This window comes from Salvia hispanica, chromosome 6 (genome assembly GCF_029641045.1).
Source record: "Salvia hispanica isolate PSC_SH4W2 chromosome 6, Shi_PSC_v1, whole genome shotgun sequence".
NCBI classification, from domain to species: domain Eukaryota; kingdom Viridiplantae; phylum Streptophyta; class Magnoliopsida; order Lamiales; family Lamiaceae; genus Salvia; species Salvia hispanica.
This window is the reverse complement of record NC_142697.1, coordinates 13,245,620-13,270,290: the sequence shown is the minus strand read 5'-3', so window position 1 is coordinate 13,270,290 and position 24,671 is coordinate 13,245,620. Positions and strand designations below refer to the sequence as shown.

The 24,671-nt window shown below is 36.0% G+C and overlaps 2 protein-coding genes across 4 annotated transcripts; one reads left to right on the top strand and one right to left on the bottom strand.

The window, feature by feature from the left end:
• Nucleotides 1-10,199: 10,199 nt before the first annotated feature.
• Nucleotides 10,200-20,064, top strand: LOC125205600 (phospholipase D zeta 1-like). Of its 3 annotated transcripts, XM_048104645.2 has the most exons (20): nucleotides 10,201-10,538; nucleotides 11,991-12,092; nucleotides 12,241-12,356; nucleotides 12,439-12,577; nucleotides 13,319-13,483; nucleotides 13,650-13,823; nucleotides 14,349-14,591; nucleotides 14,674-14,790; nucleotides 15,240-15,379; nucleotides 15,524-15,673; nucleotides 15,900-16,056; nucleotides 16,127-16,597; nucleotides 17,184-17,294; nucleotides 17,769-17,915; nucleotides 17,990-18,187; nucleotides 18,395-18,496; nucleotides 18,844-18,975; nucleotides 19,204-19,269; nucleotides 19,466-19,527; nucleotides 19,606-20,064. In XM_048104645.2, exons 1-20 carry the CDS (start codon nucleotides 10,335-10,337, stop codon nucleotides 19,856-19,858), a joined length of 3,249 nt encoding a protein of 1,082 aa, XP_047960602.1. In that variant the 5' UTR covers nucleotides 10,201-10,334; the 3' UTR covers nucleotides 19,859-20,064. The 3 variants fall into 3 exon arrangements, 1 of the variants encoding a protein (XP_047960602.1); XR_016132413.1 differs by lacking the exon at nucleotides 19,606-20,064 and having other exon boundaries at nucleotides 10,200-10,538; nucleotides 19,200-19,269; XR_016132414.1 differs by lacking the exon at nucleotides 19,606-20,064 and having other exon boundaries at nucleotides 10,200-10,538; nucleotides 19,180-19,269; nucleotides 19,466-19,486.
• Nucleotides 20,065-20,167: 103 nt separating this feature from the next.
• LOC125205601 (putative protein phosphatase 2C 34) lies at nucleotides 20,168-22,592 on the bottom strand. Its single transcript, XM_048104646.2, has 6 exons — nucleotides 22,414-22,592; nucleotides 21,714-21,992; nucleotides 21,318-21,626; nucleotides 20,843-20,960; nucleotides 20,546-20,769; nucleotides 20,168-20,464 (listed from the first exon to the last, which is right to left on the bottom strand). Exons 2-6 carry the CDS (start codon nucleotides 21,960-21,962, stop codon nucleotides 20,249-20,251), a joined length of 1,116 nt encoding a protein of 371 aa, XP_047960603.1. The 5' UTR covers nucleotides 21,963-21,992; nucleotides 22,414-22,592; the 3' UTR covers nucleotides 20,168-20,248.
• Nucleotides 22,593-24,671: the final 2,079 nt, after the last annotated feature.

Sequence of the window (24,671 nt, the reverse complement as noted above, 5' to 3'; positions counted from 1 at the left end):
TTCTCAATTTGTAACAAAATAAACAGTACGTGCAAATTTATCCAACCGTGGAGAAAATGAAGTAGCTTGATTTAAAACTAGTATATCACTCCCTCACGAAACAATATCTAATTAGGGCTCAAAGGTACGGTATATCTGCTAATAACTGAACACAGAGATATACACATCCAACATCATACAATCCAAAAAGAAATCGAAGAAAAGGTACTATATGAAAATAGAACTCCAAAATTGAGTTATAAAATAATATAATTAAACCGCCCGTAATCTAATAATCATAATATATTGGGGGGTGATAATTAATGTCTAGCCATCCTAGCATTGTTATTGCAATTAATCGTGTGCTGAAAAAGTCTAGTTTAATAATATTCTCAAGAAGTGTTTGGAAAAATATCTTATTATTAAGAAATTAGACGGACAATCAATATTTTTTACTATAACTCTATTTGAGCTTGAATTAAATTTTGGCTCAGTTTAATTAGTAATAGACCATCAAGTTTGATTCAAGTCGGAACCTCCCTGAATCCCTAATTTGATGTATTATAACTTTATATTAAGGAGACTAGACAGAAGACATAATTTATTCATAACTCTTGAAAATTCTATCTTGGAATTTTGAAATTCTCTCTTCTTATTCTAAAAGAGAGATTCTAATTTGGTTCTAATAGAGTTCTTTTGGTTTTAATAAGTTTTGTCCACCTAAAGAACATAACTTGCCTTCGGAAAACAAATTCAAAAATTCGTGGTTGAGTACGAAGAACTTCACGTGGAGAAGTCTCAAGCAATCTTCAATTCTTTGGAGAACCAGTTTGGTAACTTTTAAACGTAGAATTCATGAGTTATGGTTAAATTCCTTATGCATGAATTATTTGCATTCTACTAATACGAAATTAGCTATTTAACATGTGAGTTAATTTGTCTTATAATCGATTAAATAGATTTGTGCATGATTTATTTGTCCATACAAGTATTCTGTTGTGTATGGTTCAACATAACCCCAACAGGCAACATGTACCTAGATGACTTTTTGCGCACATATGAATCTAGACAACTACACATGACGGGACACATATACATATTTGCCACGTTATGTTCCGTTGTGTTCTCAATGCAGAATTGGACTATTAGATTTAATTTGGTCCATTTCAGTGGTTCAAAAAGATTAAGGTGGCGTCGGTTACCATGACTAAAATCATGAGACTATGCATGTAGGATTAAGTTGTGAAATTATTTTAGTTGGAGGTAGAGGTGTCAAGTGGGCCCCAGCGAGGACCGGTGACATTTGGGCCCGGCCTGGCCCAGGCCCACGTCTGAAACGGGCTGGGCCGGAGCTGGGTTTTAGTTAACCTGAGCGGGCCCAGTGATAAGGCTAATTTCATGCATCGGTATGTGTGAAAAAAATGTTATAATTTGCTGGGTCTAACACGTTTCCTAAGCCAGGTGTGTGAAGAAAATTGCTAGATCAAGGAAGTTATGAAGGAGATGGTCTAGCAGGAGAATGGAACGAAATGAGCAGGAATTACGAGGAAATTGGCGTGATAAAGGAAGTTTACAGCTGAGGGCAACAAAGTCATTATCTATACCTCGCTGGGCCCACTAAAACGCCTATAAATAGAGAAGAGCATGCAGCGCAACAGAGGATAGTCTTCCACTCTTCTTAGCTCATACATTTTTACACACACTTGGGAATGGTTTTGGGGTAATCGTGACATGGGGGGTATTTTCTAAAGATTTCGTGCTTGGCAACACCGTCCTAGTGAGGGCGAAGATACAATTACTTTCAATTTCAGTTGTTTTTTTTGCTAATTTCCGCCGTCGAACTTCACTTTTGGGAGTCGACCTTGATGTTGATGATGTTTAAGTGTTTTACCGTTCATGGATCTACGTTTAGCTGTTTAATTTCAAGTCATTTTGCATAGATCTCTCTGCTGTTAGCTTAATTCTTCAATTGCTATGTCGATCTCTATTTATTTCGTTGTTAAGGTGTTTGATGTGGAATTTGGTGACAGATCTGTGGTTGTTTGAGTATTCGGAGTTCTTATTTGTAAAATCTGACGTGATGGAGAGTTTCTTCTGTTTGGAGTTCATGTCGGACGCTTGGATCCGGAGTGGATTTAGCGTCTGAGGTTGGATTTGGCGTGTGGAAAGACAGTAGTTCGATAGATTTGTTTTATTTCTTCTTGGTTTCTATTTCACTTCGTCTAGGGTATACAGATCTGCTAAGTTCTTCGTTTATTATGCATTAATTTGATTTCAAGTCAGTAGCTCTGTTTTTTTTGTTTTACTCATGCTGTTTCTCTTAAGAAGTTTTTTTTTACGCAAATTTGGTTGTAGAAGACGATGTCACTGTCAGTTAGTACGAGAGTTAGTTATTCTGCCAACTTTTCAGTCGTACCTTGCTTTTTTTAGACATGGTCCCCACCGTAGATTTATTTCCTAGGTCTAGCTGTTAGGTTAAGTTTCTTTCTAAGGTTCCCAAGTCAAGTTAATTTTAATTTTCCTCAACCTAAGAAAATGCGTGGCAGCAGCCAACACCAAAAATGTACTCCCAAATCCTTGATTATGAGTCTTACGCATCCTTCTCTGTGGGATCGATCCCTACTTCCCTATACTAGGTTTAGTAAAGTGGTTGAGGGTTTTTGAAAAGGGAAAGTGCTTGTGTGTCCGACGACCGGGATTCTGCACGACCCACGAGTTCCTAGACCAAGTGATCTAGTGGACTTGCTGGATCTAGGGAACCTGCTATTTTCCTATTTGAACTCACTACACACACACTTATTCCCCTTGCTTCACCCAGCCAGGCCGAGCCCAGTTAGCAAGTGGGCCGGGCCGGGCTGGGATGGGCTAGATTTTGAACTTTTTAAAAATGCATTAAAATCATGAAAATTTGAATTGAAAATGGAATATTGGTAGGATAGAAGGAAATATGAAACGACTAAATGATTAATTGAAACTAAGACCATAATTAGAGATGATGTTAATAATATACATATGTATATATACTATTCATATATTACATATATAGAACATTTAACTTAATTATCGCTATAATCATGGAACCAGAATATGAGAAGAATTTATACGCATAAACATATGCATTTCTAGTTTAATGTAAATATTTTAACTATCACTATAATCATGGAACAATGAATCTCTATATTAATGCAAATATTTTTAGTTCTGGAATCCACTATTTTGTAAATAGATAAATTAATTAACAATCAATCACTATAATTATGTAGATGTTGATTAATTCTAGGAGTATGGATCGATCTACTATTTTTATTGAGAAAAAATTAGTTAACAACCAATCACTAAAATTAAGAAAAAATTATTTTATAAAGAAAAATTAATTAACAACTAGGCAATCACTAAAATTATGGAAATATTATCTTATAAAGAAACATTAATTAAAAACTAATGACACAATCACAATTTCTAGGAATTATCTCCTTTATTATAACTATCACATTAGTCAATTAGTTCAAAATCCCCTTTATTATAGCTATCACATCACATTATAGTTATATACTTATATAGAGAATAATGAGAAGAAAATATTACTACATTAATATAGGAATTAATTTCGAATAGTCTACTGGGTGAGGATGAATTAATTATTTTGATACATGCAGCAATTTGAAATATTTAAATTAATATGAAAAAACTATGCATAAATTATTCATAAAATATACTACTATATTACTAATTTTATAAGAGATATATATTGGGCCGGGCCTGGGCTGGTCCTGGGCCGGGCTTCAAGTGGTCCTGGGCCCGGGCCGGTCATGGGTTTGTAAAACAGCCCAATTGGAGCCCGTTTGAAGTACTAAGCCCAGCCCAGGCCCTCTCTATTTCAGTAACGGGTCGGGCCTGGGTTGGCCCACATCGGGCCTGGGCTGGGCTGGGCTGGGTCGGCCCGGCCCACTTGACATCTCTAGTTGGAGGGGAGAGGCTATGGCTAATTATCATGAAACTATCCATCTAGGATTAAGTTGTAGGATTTAATCTTATGAACCAAAACATGATACATATTTAATCATGGGATTTAATCTTGGCAACCAAACACCCCATAAGTTGGGCCCAAAAATTCCAAGCCTCGGCCCAAAGAACAGTTCAAAGACCATCCAAAGACTAATTAACCAAGGCAGTGTGTGAGGTTTGGCCAAGCAGTAGAGGGTTAATGTCTGATGACAAAAGTCTTAGGTTCGAATCCTTCGTAGCGTAGGCTTTAAATTTAAATTCATTTATCCAAAAAAAATTAACAAAATCCAAGGCTACTGGCACACGGCTAGGTGGACCAGCGGTAGCGTGCATGCGCGTATGAGTTTTACATTGTGCACATAATTATTACAAATAATAATTTAGCCTCTTAAATAAAAGATTAATGAAGACTTTTTTTCAATATGGGATTAAGTAACATACGTTAACAATCTCAACTCCATTCTATAAAGACAAATTTTAATATATTATTTCTTATTAATCAATTTGGAAAAAAATGAATATATCGTGATCATCTACTCTACTGAGTAGATCGATTCTATATTATATAGTTTTAAAATATTAACACTTTTTTCACTCGTACTAATATTAATGCTAATCTCCAAGCCTTTGTGTGAATTATATTTCACAAGATTTACTTTGAAGATCTAGATTTAATTACTCAAAAGATAGAGACGCAAAACGTGAACAGAAAAGAAATGATGAAGAGTTCCATGAATTAGAATTATCCGTCGGAACCATTAGATTAGATCTTCCTCAAACACATGAGGAAGTTCCAATAAGGCATAACTACTGTCACTAAAGACTAACATAAATTGACTCCACCTAATTAGGTACACTCGACCTATGATTCACTTAGATTTTACATGATTTTAGAGGGTAGTTTTACTTGGTTTTGATCATATATTGTGTACTTTGAGACATGATTATAGTTGATTCTCTATTATATTGTTATTTTGACCATTTTGTGAAGAATGTGTAGAAAAATGTACAAAATATGTGGATGTGCAGCTGCTCAATGTTCGAGACAGCTTTTCTGGAGATTTTGAAGTCCGATTCGCATGTAATTCATACCATTCTCTTTGTCTTCAAAAGAAATTCGCGAGGATATCTTAAACGTCTCAATCGGAGTTCGGTAGAAGAAGTTATGGCCGTTTTATCAAGACTGCGCAGAGCAGTGACATAGCTGGCGACCCACCAGGTTCGCATGCAAACGAACCTGACGACCTGCCAGCAAAAGACTAGAAAAATGTCGTAAGCGGCTGGCGACTCGCCAGCTTCGACGCACACCCAACCTGGCGACCCGCTAGCTTCGTCCGACAGTTTATTTCGGGCCCAAAGTCAACCCTAGGTATGTATATGCATAGGAAACGCCTTCAAACACAACTTACACGCCTTCTACCCCAAAAATACCACTTTTTCACCTAGAAAGAAGAGAAGAACGGGCAGAGGATGAGTATTCATCGCAAGATTGAAGACAAGGCCTCCAATCCGCCCAATCCAATTCTAAGATTTTCTACTTTTAGTTTTATTCTTGTTCAAACAATGTTTTTGAATATTTCTTTGAATATTTCTTTGACTTTTGTGTTGAACATGAGTAGCTAAATCCTTCGTAGAGTTCTACGGGGGAGATACAATGATTCTTATGTTTAATTGATTTACTTTCTCTATGCCTTGACTCATGTGGTTATTTTGACTTCTCTTGTGCTTATACATTTATTTGATTGATCACCTTATAAATGCATGTGGATTTTACTACAATACTCGGGAGATGAGTAGTTTAATTTGAAAGAAGAGAAGTTGACGTCTTTGCCAATATAATCGACAGATTTGAGCCTTTGAATGAAGCTAAGTATCTTAGGAGCTTTTAGGAGTTAGTTACCTTAGTTTTAGGAAGGACACTTCGGTTCTAGGTAGCAATCTACAAATTGTATGCTTCGGGAGAAGATATAGTTTTACCTTAGTGATAGCTTAATAACCCTTGAGACCCTTGTTGGCATAGTTTGGAAATTAGTTGAGCATAGGATAGTTGTTATCGATCCCGTAGGATTCTACCCTTCTCATCCTTGATCTACATCCGTTTTCTTATTTGCTTTTAGTTCTCTAGTTGTTTTTAATTGTTTTTACCTTGCTTTTAAGTAGATTTAGAAAACTCAAACTTTCCAATTCATCTAGATAGTAGTTGAGGTTGATTCGTGGTAATTAGGTTGACACTGATTGTCTCTGGATACGATACTCTTTGCTTATTATTTGCTACATTAGCCCCGTATACTTGCGGGTATACTTGTGTTAAAAATAAGTTAAGTCAAGTTTTTGGCGCCTATTATAAAACTACAATCAAGTTAATTCATGTAGCTTACTTCTTACTTAATTGTCCTCCGGTTGAAATCATGGTGATTGTTTTATTAGGATAATTGGTCTATTTACATTTTTAACACAAACAGTATAATATTAATTGTTAAATTAAGTTATCCACATTATTTATCTAACATACTACCAAATAATAGTCAATATTAGCTTAACCATCTAAAACCAAATAATTTAATACTACTACTAGTACATTAGCTTAACCATCTAAAAACTAAATAGTTTAATAGTATGATCATTTATCTAACATACCAAGGAGGAGTCCATATTAGCATAACCTATCTAAAAATAGTTTAATAAATTTTGAACTATGCATATTAAATTCTACCTAGATACCAAAGATACCCTAAGATGAAATTATTAAGTTGCAACCAACACAATTAATATTTGGCAAAACACATCTTTAAGTCCTTCTACTTTGATTGTTTATTTCAATAGATTCTTATATAATTTTTCTATTTTAGTAAGTCCTTATACATTTTTATTCGATATATTCTAATCCGTATTTAACGAAATTGTTAATTTTTCCTTATAAATAACACATCATATATTAATTGTTTAAATATATTCCACCTAATATCTTAGGTGGAAAATATCATTATAAAGAGATAAAACAAGAAAAAACTTAGAATTCCACGTTAAAAAGGAATTCCTGATTTATATCATTGGAACTAAACATTTGATTAACAATCATATTCAATCTAATCAAATAACCAACACATATTGAACGCCAGAATATTCGGAAACGGGACGGAATCAAACCACACGCTGCCGCACATGGCAACGAGAGCGGCGATGAGAGAAGAGATAAAGAGATAAAATTCATCATCGATTTGGGCCTGCTCTAATACCATATTAGAAATGAGCCACTCACCCCTTAAAAGACCTTATAAGTGGGAGGGTTATCCATATTTATATAAACGAGCTAGAATCATCACCAAGTTGATGTGAAACAAGATTTAAGAGTCTTAACATACGTTCCGATAGTGCTCTCGGATTGATGTGTTGTCCCCAAAGATAAAATGGTTTCATCACTGAAGTAACAGCACCTTAGCAGCATAGCTCTGACAAATTAGAAAATAGCGATGAATAGAGCTTTGACACGAATTGGAAAATGGTGTTAGAATGCATAGATAATTACCCTATTTATAGGTGCAGTCCTATGCATATGGGAGGTAAGAGTAAATTAATTTTGCCATCATGGCTTGACCGTAACCACCAGGGGTTACAAGCCGTTACGGGTGCAAGAGCTAATTAAAGCCAAACTTGGATGGATGTATCAGGTCACGACGTGTGTCAAGGTTACGTGCCAACCACATTTGCTTCGCCGCGTCATGTTGGCTCGTACACGGCCTCGCCCCAGTCCCCGTCCACTTCCACGTCAACGCACGCACCCCACCCGCCCATGGCCACGACACACGAGGCGCGAGGCATGGTGGACGAGATGCTAGCGGTGCGTGCGTGTGGGCTCTGCGACCCATCTTAGTCCACTTAATTATTACAAGTAATAACTTTGCTTATTAAATATACATGTTTAGTAAGTCTTTAACAACCAGTGTCAGAATATTAACACTCTTAATTAATCCCTTCGTTTCATCTCATTGCTCTTTTACAGCTTGTTATTGTGACCAACTTTAATCTGATATTTCTCAATCACCGTGTACCGATTTAGAGAAAAATGAATATGCCACAATCATCTACTCCGAATGTAGATCGACACTATATCATTTAATTTTGCAAAATTAAATATTCCGCCACATTCGGTCAAAACCTTTGACCGGTCACGATTCTAACAATCCCCCACATGACTGAAATAGTCATATGCATTATGCTTGCAGACACAAGCACAATTCTCAAGAGGTATAAAAACATAAGGAGAAGATTCAGTCCACAACATTTCAGAAAATCCAGTCCAACATGATTGGACTAAACATGTGGAAGTCGACCGTCATTTCATCAAAGGGAAGATTGAAGGAGGGATTATAGAACTTATATTTTTTCAGCCAGAAAATCAGTTTGCAAACATACTCTCGAGACTGAAGGTCTTCAATGAAGCCTTGGGCAAATTGAGTATCGGAAATGTCGTTGCTCAACTTGAGGGAGAGTGTCAAACATACCAAATAGAAAATCATACCAAATAAAGTACTCCCTCCGTCCTACTCAAGATGTCCATATTCTTGAGTGACACGTGATTTTAGGTGTAGTAAGTAGAGATAAAAAGATGTTGAATGTTTTAATAAGGAGAAAGGAGAGAGAGAGAGAGAGAGATTTAATTTTAAATATAGAAAGTGGACATTTTAATAATGACAAATTAAGAAAGAAAGGTTAACATCTTGAGTCGCCGGAGATGGTAGTAAATAATTTAAATGGTAAAGATACGTAATTGATACACGATTATATATAGTCTAACAATAATTTATTCTCTACCAAAAAAATTGTATTATGCCCTATATTAAAAGTACTAATGAAAAAGGAAGAACCGTGAATATTATTAAGAAATATTCACACCTATTACAGTATTTAATAGTTTCAATATTATTAATATAACTTGCAAGTAAACTACAGAAATTCATCTTACACGTATATCCATGCTTCAATATTTCTCGTAAATACACCTGCACGACTAATGTCGTAAATCTTCACTTATTAGGTAGGAATATTAACTATTTCAACTTGTTCAATCTATAGCATTGTTTCTTTGGCTATTGTCAGTGTTTTAAAAATCGGATCGGACCGGCCGGTTCGACCGGTTTAACCGTGAACCGGCAGGTTATCCGGTCCGGTTTACCTCTAAAAATCGTTTATAGGTTGAGCCGCAATGAACCAATAAGTTCGGTCGGTTAAACCGGAAACCGGTTTTAGAGTTAAAAAAAACTTTTTCAAAAATCTTTTATGCCCACCCTCCAGATCTGGCCGCTCCCTCCATTTTCAGACCTCAGTGCCGCCCTCTTTCAGCTTCACGGTGCCGCAGCCTTCTCATTCCCGTCCATCACTGCGTCATGGCAACATAGATCTTCGGATTTGTGGTGGTTGCCATACTAGAAGAAGAAAGAGTGTGAGAGATTGGCACACATGGAGAAGAATTTTAAGAAGAATGAGATATAGAAAGAGAGAGAGATGGAGAGTCAAAAGGAAAATGGTGATTGTGATTTGAGAACATGTGCAAGGAGTGGGAGGTGTATTTCATTTCCAGAAATTTCGGTCATTTCAAAATAGGGATTCATTGCAGGCTTGCAGCAATAGGGATTCAGACTTTAGGTGTAGGTATTAGGTAGGGGAGCTATTTTCAAAGTATTTGTTTATTACTTTCCATATGTTTATATAGCAAAAAATAGTTTATTACTTGAAAGTTACTTAGCGTCACTTTTATTTGTTGTTAACATTTTTTTTCTCTTATTTAAGGTAGATGTAGGATTTTATAGGATTTTTATTGTATTTAAACTTAATGTCTATAAATATTCTACTAATACACAAGACTTGTTTTATATAATAATACTATTAAATGTATAATGCTATAATATTTATTTAATTAAATTTTATTATTTACTACTAAATAAATAAATATATATATATATATAAATAGTATTCCGGTTCAACCAATGGTTCCACTAGTGAACCGATTGAACCAGTAAACCAGTAACGACACCGGTTCGCCAGCCGATCCGATTTTTAAAACATTGGCTATTGTAGTAATTGCGTTCTAAAAATATTAAATTCCTAATATATAACTCCATTTAATTCCCTAAAAATCTCTACACAAGCATGGCACGTCACTGAAATCGTCCACGTGGCATTATAGTACAAGAGCTTACACCAAAGCACTGCAACTAAAATAAGGAGGAAAAATTGCTACCTCTCTCATTCGTCGCCAAAAATACGGTATTTTCAGTTAAGTTTTTCACATAATTTTGTGAAAAAAGAGCATGCGCCGAGGAATGTTTGGTGGTTCCTGATTGACTAGCGCAATGTCGAGGGAGAGGCTCATTTCCAGCCACGATCGGTCCGCGTTATCGTCGTCTCGCTCGCTTCGATTTAGCGAGGACGCCGCGGCATCCACCAGGATTTTCGATGAGTTGCCCACGGCGACTATAGTATCGGTCTCACGTCCGGAAGCCAGCGACATCACGCCATTGCTCTTGTCCTACAACATTCAGCTCCAGTACAAACAGGTATCCTCAATTCATCCTCGTCATGCGCATCGGCGCTCTATGTATACGGATCCAATTAGACGGATATAGATGTATACTTGCTTATGCACGGTAAGTGCGTCGGTGTATTAATCCCCAATTTGAATTTCAGACTTTATTGTATGGTGATTTGGATGTGATCGGATTTTAATTTCATATCTAGTGTTTGTTTAGCTGAAGATAGCTGTTCTAATGTCGTAGTTGAATATATGGAAGAATTAATTGGTTAGCCACTTCAATTGGATTTTCCTTTTTTCGGAAATTTTCATCTGCGTGGATTTTCTATGGACTGGTGGACATTTGATAGAAAATACTGTGAGTACTTAAGTTGCTCTCCTTCAAATGTTAGTAGAGCACAAGACTAGTTGATTTTTCCAGACACTAACTCGGATGGTTGTGTAACTCTGTAACAGTGTTTAAATGAGTAATGTTATTCTGCCAAGAAATGCTTTGCCTGATTTGGCTTAGTATGCTGATTCAGGCTATTTCGAGGCGTGCCCATGAATAGAAGCATTATTCTATTTTGCTATGCGTAATGTATTTGTTGGAGCTTTCTTTAACATTTGCACTATTTGATCTGATTACACCATGCATTTTCTCATGGCATGCTTTGTTTCATTGCATCCAACCACGTTCACATCTTTATGCAGAACAAATCACTAATTATCTCTGCAAATCCTACCATACAGTAGAACTAGGCACATTGTGTTACATGATTTCACTAGCACAATGAGAATTCTGATCATATCACAGCTTTTCTCATGAAATTTTGGTCCAGCAGTTGAAAGATTATTTGAAAGATCAACTTTACTCTTTCTATAGGGTGAATATTGTTGAATATTCACATGCATGAGATGATTAGCGTTGTAATATGTTTATTCAACGTACGAGAGTTGGGATTTTAAGGGGTTAATAATGTAGATCTTCAGTTGCAATTATGTATTGCATTTGATTCTGTGCAACATGTGCACAAAATGACATCTTCATTGTTTCCTATGTTTTAGTGAAATACCACTTGCGATTCAGCTCTGATTGAAAGAAAAAGGTCAGAAATCAGAATTGAGCGTTACATGCATTGGATTAAAAAACTACTCCATAATATGCCAAGCACACAGTAGAAAGTCAGGTTAAGTTTGATTCTTCTTCTTGCTAGTTTTTCTGTTACCAAGGTAACTTATGCACAATCAAGAACAAAATATACACTGTTTTGGGTTGGATTCTTTGGGTCATTGACTCATTTCTCCGTCTATATATCCGTCGAGTATTGGTTTGTTTGTGCATTATCATCCTTTGTACTTTTCATCCGTTTTACTTTATTCCCTCGTAATATTATGTAAAACTTTATGCTTGTGTTTTAATTTTCTTCTTAGGATAATAGGATGTGCATAATATGACTATATGATCTTAATTTCAATTCAAACTTCCTTGTGACAGTTCAAGTGGCAGCTGCGGAAAAAGGCTTCTCAAGTTATTTACTTACACCTTTCACTAAAGAAACGCGCAATACTTGAAGAGTTTCATGAGAAGCAGGAGCAGGTTTTCTTTCTTTCCCATATCTCTTCATGGGTGACATGTCCCGTTTTACAATTTTGCATTTCCATTTCATGTTCTCTGAGTACCATCCGTTATATCGACTCCCATGGTTCTTTCTGATCCTTGTCAACACTTATGTTTCCTGAAAAAGGTTAAGGAACTTCTACATAACATAGGAGTAGGAGATCATGCAACAGTTTTGCATGATGAGGATGACCCTGATAATGGATCTTTGCCAATATATCACGATGAAAGTCTTAGGAACAGGTGTGAAAAGTTATTTTTGAACTTTTTGACTTAGAAATATTCTACCTTCCTTTATTCATCTTCAAGATATTTTATTGGGCAGAAATGTTCCATCAAGAGCCGCTTTGTCAGTTATTCGGCCGGTCATTGATAAGCAACAGATCTCAGACAAGGGAAAAGTTGCAATGCAAGATTACCTGAACCATTTTCTGGGAAACTTGGACATTGTTAATTCACAAGAGGTGAAAAGTGAAAACTAAGTTAATTTCCTCTACTACATATGTTCACTCTAAGACTGTGGTGTTTTTCATAAGCTACCTTCATATTTTACTTCCTAAAGTTTTATACAGAAAGTAACTTTTAATTTTAGTAATGTTTGGCCCACTAATTTTAGATGCTTGGATAGCCATGTGCCTACTGATTTTTTTCTGTATCTACATGAAAATAATCTCAATCATTTAAAACACTGTGGGAGGGGTTGAGATTTAATACTTAAGAAGCCATTCTAACAAACATAGCTAACCAGTGTCCAAATCATCAGTTGTATTGTAAAGGTCATGAGCAGATCTTTTTTTTGAACTATATTGTACATTTGTACTCCCCGAAGAGAGTGAACATTTGGTTCGGCACGGGTTTTAATGCATAATTGGAAAAGTAAGAGAGAGATAGAAAGAAAATGTTTTTAAAGTATTGTTAGTGGAGAATGGGTCCCACCTCATTAGAGAGAAAGGAGTTTCCAAAATTAGAAAGTTCATACTTTTCCGGGACGAACTAAAAAGGAAATAGTTCATACTTTTCGGGGATGGAGGGAGTAGTTATCTTGCATGTCACATGATCATGTTTCTGAACTAATGCCAGTCAAGACGTTGCTTTGGTTTTCTGCTTGCCTTTTTGAGTACATCTTTGGATACTTCCATGTGATATGTTATCCTGCATGCAATGAAAAAGAATAACCTTAGACTGATTTTTCTTTTATGTTCCAGGTATGCAAGTTCCTGGAGGTGTCTAGGTTATCATTTTCAGAAGAGTATGGTCCAAAGCTAAAGGAAGGTTATGTGTTGGTTAAGCATTTAGACAGGTCTTCAGAGAAAGATACATGCCCAGGATCTTGGCTATGTTTTTGTTGTTGTGGCAGAAATTGGCAAAAAGTAAGTGATCTTGAACTAGTGTTTCATGTGCTGTCATAAACAGTACCACATTCAATAATGAAAAATACACTTGATTTCTCCAAATTAATTTCCCTTTGCTCATAGCCAACCTTACTAAGAGATCTCTCAATTCTGAATAGTTTGATCCCAAATGACCTGAATTTAGGTTTGGCTTGTGCTCAAACCGGGATGCCTGGCTTTCCTTGGAAATCATTTTGGTACCAAAGTCTTAGACATAGTTGTCTTTGATGTCCTACCAACCTCAAATAAGAAAGGAGATGATGAAGTTCATTTGGCAGAACTGTCGAAGGAACAGAATCCTTTGCTTCATGCATTTAAGGTAAGCTTCATTCTCACATCCTGTTTGGCTAAGCATCAACACTAAATAATGCTTCCCCAACTTACCTTGGTATCTCTGTAGATACCCCATGTTTTGTTAATATTTTCCAGGCTTTGGGGTATTCAGTTTGTCTACGGTTTATACAATGTTTACTAATTTGATTTTATTAAAAAAACAGCTTGAAACTGGAATGAGAAATGAACACGTGATATTAAGCATATCAAGTGGGAAGGATGTAGCATATAGTTATCAAATGGCCTGCATAATTTGGAGGTTCTTTGTGGTCAAAGTTTAACATGCCTTAAAGCTTGAGTTACCTATATGGGTGGCATATGCAGTGTTCTTTCTTCAATGTCCAATGATATGTTTAAAGCTTGAGCTGCCTATATGGTTGATTACTTTGCGAGTCAGAGTCAACATAGTTGTAACTTGCAGCATTCAGTTGTCATATGTCTTATAAAACTTGAAATATATTACTATTTAGAAAGCGACTAAGTCGATCTCCTTGGATTAAATGCTGAACAGGTTTGTAGTGGGAATAGAAGCATAAAGATAAGGACTACAAGCAACTCTAAAGTTCTAGAGTGGATATCTGCAATTAATGAGGTCGAGGCAAAGCGTTCTGAAAGTTGGTGTCATCCTCATCGTTTTAATTCATTTGCTCCTACTAGAGGACTAGAAGAAGATGGAAGCCTAGCCCAATGGTTCATAGATGGAAAAGCAGCATTTGAATCAATTGCTTCGTCCATAGAGCGAGCTAGATCCGAGGTTAAGTTTCCAGACATGTCATTTTATTGTCTCGCCATTTTTGGCAGTTCAAATATCTAAACTAGCCAAAGTATGTTCGCAGATATACATAACCGGATGGTGGCTTTGCCCAGAATTGTACTTAAGAAGGCCATATCACAATAACAGCTCCTCCAGGCTTGATATTTTACTCGAGGCTAAAGCTAAGGAAGGGGTCCAGGTACACATTAAGCATGCCAACTACTTAGCTATCAATCTTTTCTTTTGTTGTTGATCTTTGTCTCAAATGTCCAATGGTGGTAAAGATTAAATGCTTTTTGTACAAATATGTGCTGTGGAACTTTTAATTATCATTTAAATGTAGACCAGAATTCAGCTTTTTTTTTATTACTAAGATATGATGAAGATGCATGCAACTTCTCTTGGCTGACAGCCTATAAGATTGCTTGCAGTGTCGAATTGAATATCTTGACTGACTGCAATGTATAAAAACATTGTTCTATTATACCTGGAAAGCAATAGCTTTTATCTTCCTGAATGTCATCTCAAGGTTCTGGTTCTCCATTTTCTTGTCCATAGCCATGGAAGCAAAGCTATACTGGAGTTTGTTTATTTCTATTTCATTGACTGTAGTTGTTCTCTGAATTCTTTATATATAACACCGTGCAGATACACATTCTTCTCTACAAGGAAGTTTCTCTTGCTTTAAAAATTAATAGCTTATTTAGTAAGAGAAAGCTTCTTAGCATTCATGAAAATGTCAAAGTTCTACGGTATCCTGATCATTTGTCAACTGGCGTCTACTTATGGTAGGTTATTGCTTCAGAAATCCTACACTAGAGAAATAAAAGAACTTTTTTTATTTATTTATTTGTGGTTTTTGAGAAGTTTGTTCAGATTCATTCAAGAAACTTTGCGATCTCGTTTCAAAAACTTAGCAATGGTTCGTGCAGGTCTCACCATGAAAAGCTTGTTATTGTGGATAACAAGATATGTTATATTGGAGGGCTAGATTTATGCTTCGGGCGATATGACACAACTGAACACAAAATAAGTGATTTGCCTCCTTTCTTATGGCCTGGAAAAGACTACTATAATCCAAGGTAAATGATCTTTTTGTATGAAACATAGATAATGTATGTATTTAGAAAGTAAGTACTGGCTAAGTATTCAAGTTCTTGAAAATATTCATATCTGTCCATGAATTTGATTGTTACAAGACATAGATTGGTTAAAGGAATTTGGTTGAATACCAGAAGATTCTTTGGTATAGTTGATTAGTTAAAGTAATTTGATCTTATCAATGTTCACTGCTCCATTAATATTCAGAGAATCAGAACCCAATTCATGGGAGGATACCCTAAAAGATGAACTGGATAGAGAAAAGTACCCTCGGATGCCATGGCATGATGTTCATTGTGCTGTATGGGGCCCCCCTTGTAGGGATATTGCTAGACATTTTGTTCAGCGCTGGAACCATGCAAAGGTGAGCCTCCCGGCTTCTGGTGTATTCCAATAAATATTCAACTGCTAATATATTTCGACCATCAAACCAGAGGAGTAAAGCACCAAATGAAGAGAAAATACCGCTACTTATACCGCAAAATCAGATGGTTTTACCGCACTACATGGGAAAAGGCAGTGAAACCGGCATAAACAGGAAAATCTCTCAAGTTGAACCAGAGGAATTAAGTAGGAAAAATTCTTTTTCCTCAGAAGTACCACCCGACGACATCCCACTACTTTTGCCGCATGAAGCGAATGGTCCAGAGTCCTCTGTCATGGACAATAGATGGAATGACTTTAACTCAAGTAAATACACTCCAAATGAGAAGATTGGTCATAGTAGAAGCAGGTCACTTTCTCACCAAGACATGAGATTTAGTTTCATCGATAACCATGATACTGCAAATATAAAAAATGCAACATCAGTGGAGACAACTTCAGAATCTGATCCGCTACGAAGCCAGGTCAAATCAGCCAATGACGTAACACAAGTTGGTCCACGTAGTTTATGCCGCTGCCAGGTTAGTGTTATTGAAATTGGTATCTGTTTTTCAACTATAGGAGATGAGACTCCCAGTTTGGGAAAATAATTCTACTTTCCTTAAATTCATTCAAATCATTAGAAAAACTTAAATTTTGGTGATCCGATTCCCAAGTTAGTTAATTAATTTTCAAGCAAATAAATAGGGTCTCAGTGGCATTTCTAAATATTGGGCTTTGAATACTTGTAGACCTCAGAGATGAAGCTTTCATTAGTAGTTTAGACAAAAAAGTTATGTTTTGCCCCATGATTCTGGAAGCATTAAAATAATATAGGAGGTAAGATGAAGAAGATAATTTAGAATCACATATCTTGTCACTAGAAGAAAAAGTAGCGACTACTGAGGCATGAGCAGCTTATCGTAGCTTAACTCAAACACAATCACCTTATTTTGAGCACCTAGAACAAACTCTACTTTGAGTGGGAAATAAAAAGCAAATGAAAGTAACTATAGAAGCTAAGCATATTTTAAACAGGCACGTCAAAATAAATTGGACCATGAGCCAACTAAGTTGGACTGATTAGCCTCAAAAGTTTCACCTGAGATGCATATTTCATTGGTATAGGTTGTCAGAAGTGTGAGCCAGTGGTCTGCTGGGACAAATCAATCTGAAGACAGCATTCATAGAGCTTACTGTGCCCTCATTGAGGAGGCAGAACACTTCATATATGTTGAGGTATTTCTTCATTTCCCAGGACCAATCAATCTATGCCATCCAAACATTATAAAGTTTTAAATAGTATCAACAGGAAAATGCATATTAGAAGCTTAGGTTGAATAGACATCTAACTAGAAAGAAATTATCTCAATTTTTTTAACATACAAAGTATGATCATCGTCCTGTCACATGGGGTGAGAGTAACAATTACCCCAGTGTCCTGCATGACAAGGTGAGAGTAAAGATGGATAAATTAAGCCTTCAGCAAAAATCACAATATAAGTTAAATTGAAGTTAAAATAAATGCTACTAAAATAGGCCAGCCTGTCCCTTCTGGACTAATGTGTTCCTGTTTTTAGTCGTACATGGCTTAAAGTTATGGAATGAGGACTCATCTTTGTACTTCTGTAAATGTTTTCATCTTACGTTCCTATTCTTTAGTGTTAATTTGTTTCCAAATTGATATGCCAAATTTGTTTCCTTGTCTTCCAGAATCAGTTTTTTATATCAGGCCTTGCAGAAGATGAAGTTATACAAAACCGTGTGCTTGAATCTCTGTATAAGCGCATAATGCGGGCTCACAAAGAAAAAAAGTGCTTCAGAGTTATAATCATCATCCCTCTGTTGCCTGGGTTTCAGGTACTTTCCTGCTGAATAGAAAGATTCCATCTGAATCTTGTTACTATATCTCTGAGTAACTATTCAGTAAACAGGGTGGTGTAGATGATGGAGGAGCAGCTACTGTTCGAGCAATAATGCATTGGCAGTATCGCACTATTTGCAGAACAGAAAGTTCAATATTGCAAAAACTCAGTTCAGAACTTGGTCCCATGATGCATAATTTTGTATCTTTCTTTGGTTTAAGAAATTATGGCAGACTTTTCAAAGGTGGTCCTCTGGTTACGAGTCAGGTATATATCGTTTTGGATAATTTTTTTTAAATCGTATTCTTCCAAATACAGTTAGCACTTTTCCTTCATCAGTACAATATGACTTTCCAAGCCAATATATGAACCTAGTAATCCCATTCCCTCATGCTCAGTCAGTTTTGACATGGGAAGTTTTAGCCATCCATGCTTCTTGATCAAAATATTCTGAGACCTATCTTGCATTTGCAGATTTATGTCCACAGCAAAGTTATGATAGTAGATGACCGTCGTGCTTTGATTGGGTCATGCAATATTAATGATCGGAGTTTGCTGGGTTCAAGGGACTCAGAGGTGAGTTTGTTCCCCGTTGGTTCGATAATTAAACTGCGATAGCAATATTGTAAGATTAGGAGTATAATGTTGTCTGGAGCCTAATACTGTAAACATGTAGCGATTTTAGTAGGGCTTATCTTTTGGTTCACACACGGTTCTCAAATGCACTGCCCTACTTCATCTTGAATGACTGACTAGACAATGACATATTCATTGTAATGTGAGTTTGACATGCATAGATTCATGTATGTGTTACAAAATCATGGTTAGAATAACGCAGATTGGTTAATTATAAAGTGTTAATATATCTTATCTTAGATTTTTTCTATATAGTATTAAAAATGTGGTGATGGTGTGTTATACAGATAGCCATCCTGTTAGAAGATAAAGAGTTTGTTGATTCATCCATGGATGGGAGCCCATGGAAGGCTGGAAAGTTTTCTTTCAGCCTTAGACTTTCCTTGTGGACTGAGCATCTTGGTCTAAGCACTGAAGAGGTAATATTCATATATATTATTAAAGATAATGTTTTTAAGAGCATTTACTTGGAATTTTGTTTATTTAAAACAGTCAAAGGGCTTACTTGTATGATTACGTGGCTTGTTATTGATTTTAATTGCATATATTCCGAACCCTATATCTTTTGACATCTTACCAGTTGTCTTGCTTTAATCACTTTTAGTGTTATAATTCTTTTTCAGTGCTAATTTTTTTGTCCCAGGCAGGTTGATAAAATAAAAGACCCAATAGCTGACTCAACATACAAAGACTTCTGGCTAGAAATTGCCGAGGTGAGCAAAAATGTTATACAATAATGTGTATAGGTGTGCACAAGCATATAGGTGTCAAGGCATATATGCTTATATAGCTGCCAAATCATAGAAATGCTAGTTTTAAACTTAGGACATAGATTTACTAAACCATGCTGCATATCTTTTGGAGTAGAAGTATTCAGATCTCTCTTTCTAATTGAGTTTCATTTTACAGTCGAATACAAAGATCTATCATGATGTATTCTCCTGCATCCCCAACGACACCATCCACTCCAGGTGCCAAACTATAAAGTTATATGTATCGTTCATCCTGGTTCTTGTAAAATCACAAATGTAATCGATTGTTGATTTCAGATCCGCTCTTAGACAAAGTATGAACCATTGGAAACAGAAGCTTAGGCACACAACGATCGACTTGGGAGTGGCACCGGAGAAACTTGAATTTCATGAGAATGGGGAAGTCATCACGATTGATCCAGAGACAAAGCTAAAATCGGTGAGAGGGCAACTTGTTTCCTTCCCACTGGGGTTCATGAAGCAAGAAGATGATCTGAGACCAATGTTTAACGAGGGTGAGTTCTACACTTCTTCACAGGTATTCCACTGAGTGTATAGATGAATATATTCTGTAATTTGTTGAAGACTTCACAATTTATGTACAAATTCAAAGTGGACATCAAGTGTTCACTGCTGAAGCAAGGGTCATATTTGGTCCATTATAGGTATAAACATCATGTCAATATATTGTATTTTCAACATTGTAAATATGAACTCACTCAATTATAGTCTATCTTGTGAGCTTTCAGTTGGCAATATCATACTCCTTCGTAACTAACTATGCTATATTTAGTTATATTTCTTCAGAAAATCAATCTCATTCATCCAGTTATAAAACAATTTCAAAGATACATGAATATATTCAAAATTTGCTATCTAAATTGGGATTGAATTCTTGAAATTAAGAATCCAGTTATAACTGAAGAGGAGTCTCACAGTCTCACTTAAGCGTAGGTACAAGTTCAAATTGGTGAGAAGAGGAAGAAGATGAATGAAAAAAGAGTACAATTGCTGATATATCATCCATAGCTATTCCCCTTCTCTTCTTCCTCCACCCATCAGCCGCCCGCTCCACCAGCCGCTTTGCAGCTTTGCCCCGCTCCGGACACTCCCACACAATCTGCACTGCTTCTTCATTTGACACAACATCCCAAACCTGTAGACAAAACAATATATATTTGTATATCAACAAATGCAACAAAATCTTGAAAACAAGACTTATAGGTTTCATGCATACCCCATCCGTGGCCAGCACCACGAACTGATCTTTACTTGTTATATGTCTGTGGATGACTTGAGGCACAGAAATGAGGCCGAAGTCCTTCACACAGTAGTCCCCGAAAGCTCGTGACATTGCTAGCCCCGGGGAGTCTTCATGTGGCAGCCACACTCTGTGAACCCCTGGCTCATCGTCCAGGCTGTATACTCTGCCATTGCACTGTGTTATCCGCTCCGCCTCCTCTGTACACACACACCTTTATTATTAGCCTTCACAAACTGCCAAAGCAATAGAGAGAGTGTGTGAGAGACTCACGAGGTAGATTAGGCTTGAAATCCATGGTGAGTTGCACTGCCACCATATCCCCGTTATCAGAAGGCGTACCCAGAACAGCACGCGAATCTCCTACATTTGCTAAGAACATATTTTCTCCCTGGTAAAAACACAACAATGCTCAAATTAAGTCATGTTAATAGTATACTAAGCTAGAATGTAAATGCTTGAAAATATTAAGAATAAGCTGAATTCAAAGTTCGATTAATTTTAACCACTAGGATTTTCAACATCCTCATATAATGGTCCCTTGCATGCTAAGAATCCTTATGAACCTAGCCAACTACTTTTGAATGGACCACACTTACACAAATAGAGACTTTTCCATAACTTTGAAGATGTCTCCAGATGATTGTGACACATAAAAATGCATTAGCTATCCAAGTTGAAATTTCAAAACTGAATATGTATCATTAAAGATGCATATGCTTGGTTAAGATGATGATTGTCTTTTTACCTGCCTAACAATGGTCAAGGCTGTGGTGCCGCTGTTGAATGCATCAATCTTGCGGTGGTGCTCCAGCGCCTGATCAACGGCCTCACACGTCTTCAAATAGGAATGCTTCCATATGTTGAAGCTCTGGAGCTTCTTCTGGGATCCCAAATCGAAATCAGGATCAAGTGCAGCCTCAACAAGTGTTTCTTGCCAGTTGCAGAGAAGAGACGAAGGCATCGAGTCTCTAACATTCTTTGCCACAAAATGCCCCCACTGACCATGCCCATCAAATATCCCACAGAAGATCATATCTTCTTGACACCCAAATTCCTGAACACCACAAAGTTAATTATGTAACTGAAATTCACATAATATGCTAATCTCATCACAATAAAATGACTCAAAATGAAAGCATACCTCCCAAACAATGCAGCAATCTTGATTCACACCTTTCTCTCCCCTCTTAGAATAAACTGAGGCCAAGTTGTTGGAGCCATCAACATTAACAGTTCCTGATGACCTCAATATCAACTCATTTTTCTTGGCCTCCTTTGCCATAGCTTTAACAGCCTCTTTCCCATCACCATTGTTCTTCAAATTTTTTGTTTTCTTCATTGAAGAAATTGACCTTGCCAGCCCATTGAACATCGAAGAAAAATGCCCCATATCCTCTCCACAGATGATTTTGCTCTCAACCTAAACAAGAACAAGCCTTTGAGCATACAAATCACATGTTGCAATAACACTAAGATGTAGTAGGAAACTAGCTAGAATTGGATACTGAGAAAAAACAGATAATTTGAAATCATAAATGGAATTCCAACATCATGACATGTCAGAAGATCCCAAAGATTCTTAACACACAAAGACAATCAACATGAATTTAAGAAAGTGAAACCAAAGGACCCTCTCTACTCTTTTGTAACAAGATTGCCAGATTATATTAACTCAAATCTGATTTAGATAACAAAATAAAAAAGAAACAATCTTGACAAGCATAAACATGTGACATCAAATTTAAGGAAGTCTCTCCAAAATTCTTAAGCTTTACAGCAAATCTTCAACTGACCAAAAAAAAAAAGTCTTAAAAAAAATCCAAACCACAAAAATTAAAGACCTTGAATCTTCAGATAAGGATAAGTGGACGGAAAGATGAGGTGGGTGGCCGGAAAAGAAGGAGAATAGTGAGAAATGGAGAGAGTGAAGAAGGGTGGAAATCCATGGTATATTTGAATGTGAGAAGAAAACAAGGACGCACACATATGTAGAAGAAGAGAAGAGCCAAGTATATGTATATGTACGCGTTTAAAATATGGATTAGATCATGTGTTTTTTTGTATTTGTAATTGTCAATCACGATTATGCCCTGCCATTGCCAACTCCATTTCTCACTATAATTTTGATCTATACCAACTTATAATTTAATGCAACATCGTGTAAAATTACTACATAACCTGAATTAAAGAATTTTATCTCGGAATTGCTATGCTTTTGATTTATTACTATGGTTTATCTGAAATTGATGTGACATGGCCTTCTGAATTTATCTGGGATTAATTGCATAATTATAAATCCTATACAAAAAGAAGCTGTTTTTAAATATTGTTATCTTAGCCCAGTACAAAAATACATTCTCACAATTTATTTCAAATCGCATGTACATATTCCTTCTTGTAATAATATCCATAAATAATAGTACTAATAATAATAGTAGTAGTAGTAGTACCAATAATAATGCAGTGTATTACTAATACCTTAGAAAAAGGGATATTATGCGTGAGAATCGTCATTATTTGAGTGCTTGATTGAGAAAAATACTTTGTAATTATTGTTTAATATTTGACTCTGGGGTAGTCTTAAGACTACCTAATTATAATACGTCATAGTATTTAAAATTAAGTATTATGGGAATCTTTGAGACACTATAAGTAATTGGCGTGTTTTAATAGGAAAATTGAACGACTATATTTTAATATATATAGTTTCTCAATCGAAAAGAATTGGTTACAATCAAAAGTAAACATTTGTGCCTGTTCGGTTTATTGTATAAAATAATAGTGGATGCAATATAGGATAAGAGGAGGACGGGCTTTATCTAGGATTATTTTAATATTAGATTTTAGATTACTGTTCGGTTGATTTGATAAATTTAAGACAATTGAATAAGATTTGCATATAGTGAAAAAGGATTACTGCCTATATAAAATATAAAAGCATAATTATAGCACAAGCATTAGTATTTATTTAATTATTTAATTTTCACCACCTCCTCCATCACCATTCCCCAAACTTAAATATTTAATTTAATTTAATTAACATGACTACCCATTTTCCCAAATTTTGCAGAGCCCTTCTTTTCATATTAGGAAATAGTGCACATCGGCTGCCGATAACAATTCACACCCGACCACAGAATAAATCGATCAAAATAATTTGTTGTATAGTTGGCGGTGCACAGCGGGGTGAAGCAGAGGTGGGAGAGAAGAGAGATGCGACAATTTTAGTCGCAGGGGTTAGGCCCAGATGGATAGTCACGAGATTAGTCGGTCAATGCGGGCCGTGATAAAAGAGACGCGGGCCGGCGGGCCGAGTGATAGGCTCTGTCATGGTAACCGAACGCTGGATAATCCAGTGACTGAGATTGAGTCCGGTGGAGTAGCGGCAACCGAACGGGCACAAAGAAGATTAGGTTAGGATATTGTTATGGTGAAAAACGATGAAATATCAGAGATTTCTTGCAATTACTAATAAACCTACCAATGATTAAAATAATCGAGGTCCAATTTAATAGGTACTCTCAGTTTATTTAATTAGATTAGATCAGATTAGATGATGTTAGCAAACATGGATTATTTCGAGTTTGGAAACAAAATAAACGGTGACGATGAGCACAAATGGCATACTTTGTATTCAAGCATTAGTTTCACCAATAAGATCTTGAAGTCATACTCATCACAATACTTTTCTAAGGAACATGGGTCAAACTTATTAAATAATTAATGTATAAAAAATATTGTGATTTAAGTGAAATTCTAAGAATTTTTATTCAAAAAAGATTATATGATCTTGATATGATATCGAATAATTTAATTTGTTTATGAGTATATAACAAATAAATATACACCAAATAGCAAAAGAAAAGGCATATAACCTAAAAAATAACATTACTAATACCAATTAGTTATACTAACTCTCAACGAGGCTTAATCCATAGACTTCTTAGTTAAAAGACCAATAATCCAACGCCAGGCTACTATCTTTAATATTAATAACATTTATTGAAAATCCATATTTTCTAAGTATGGAGGGGTGATTTTGCTATATCCAACTTGATCCTTAAGGGATATTTAGACTCTTCGAATGACATAGATGTAT

Coding starts and splice junctions, on each gene's coding strand:
- LOC125205601 (XM_048104646.2), bottom strand. CDS start 21,962: ATGGGGCATTTTTCTTCGATGTTCAATGGGCTGGCAAGGTCAATTTCT. Junction 21,627..21,713: donor ATTGCTGCATTGTTTGGGAG/GTATGCTTTCAT, acceptor TGTGGTGTTCAG/GAATTTGGGTGTCAAGAAGA. Junction 20,961..21,317: donor CCTTGACCATTGTTAGGCAG/GTAAAAAGACAA, acceptor TGTTTTTACCAG/GGAGAAAATATGTTCTTAGC.
- LOC125205600 (XM_048104645.2), top strand. CDS start 10,335: ATGTCGAGGGAGAGGCTCATTTCCAGCCACGATCGGTCCGCGTTATCG. Junction 16,057..16,126: donor AGCGCTGGAACCATGCAAAG/GTGAGCCTCCCG, acceptor CCATCAAACCAG/AGGAGTAAAGCACCAAATGA. Junction 18,188..18,394: donor GTCCTCTGGTTACGAGTCAG/GTATATATCGTT, acceptor TTGCATTTGCAG/ATTTATGTCCACAGCAAAGT.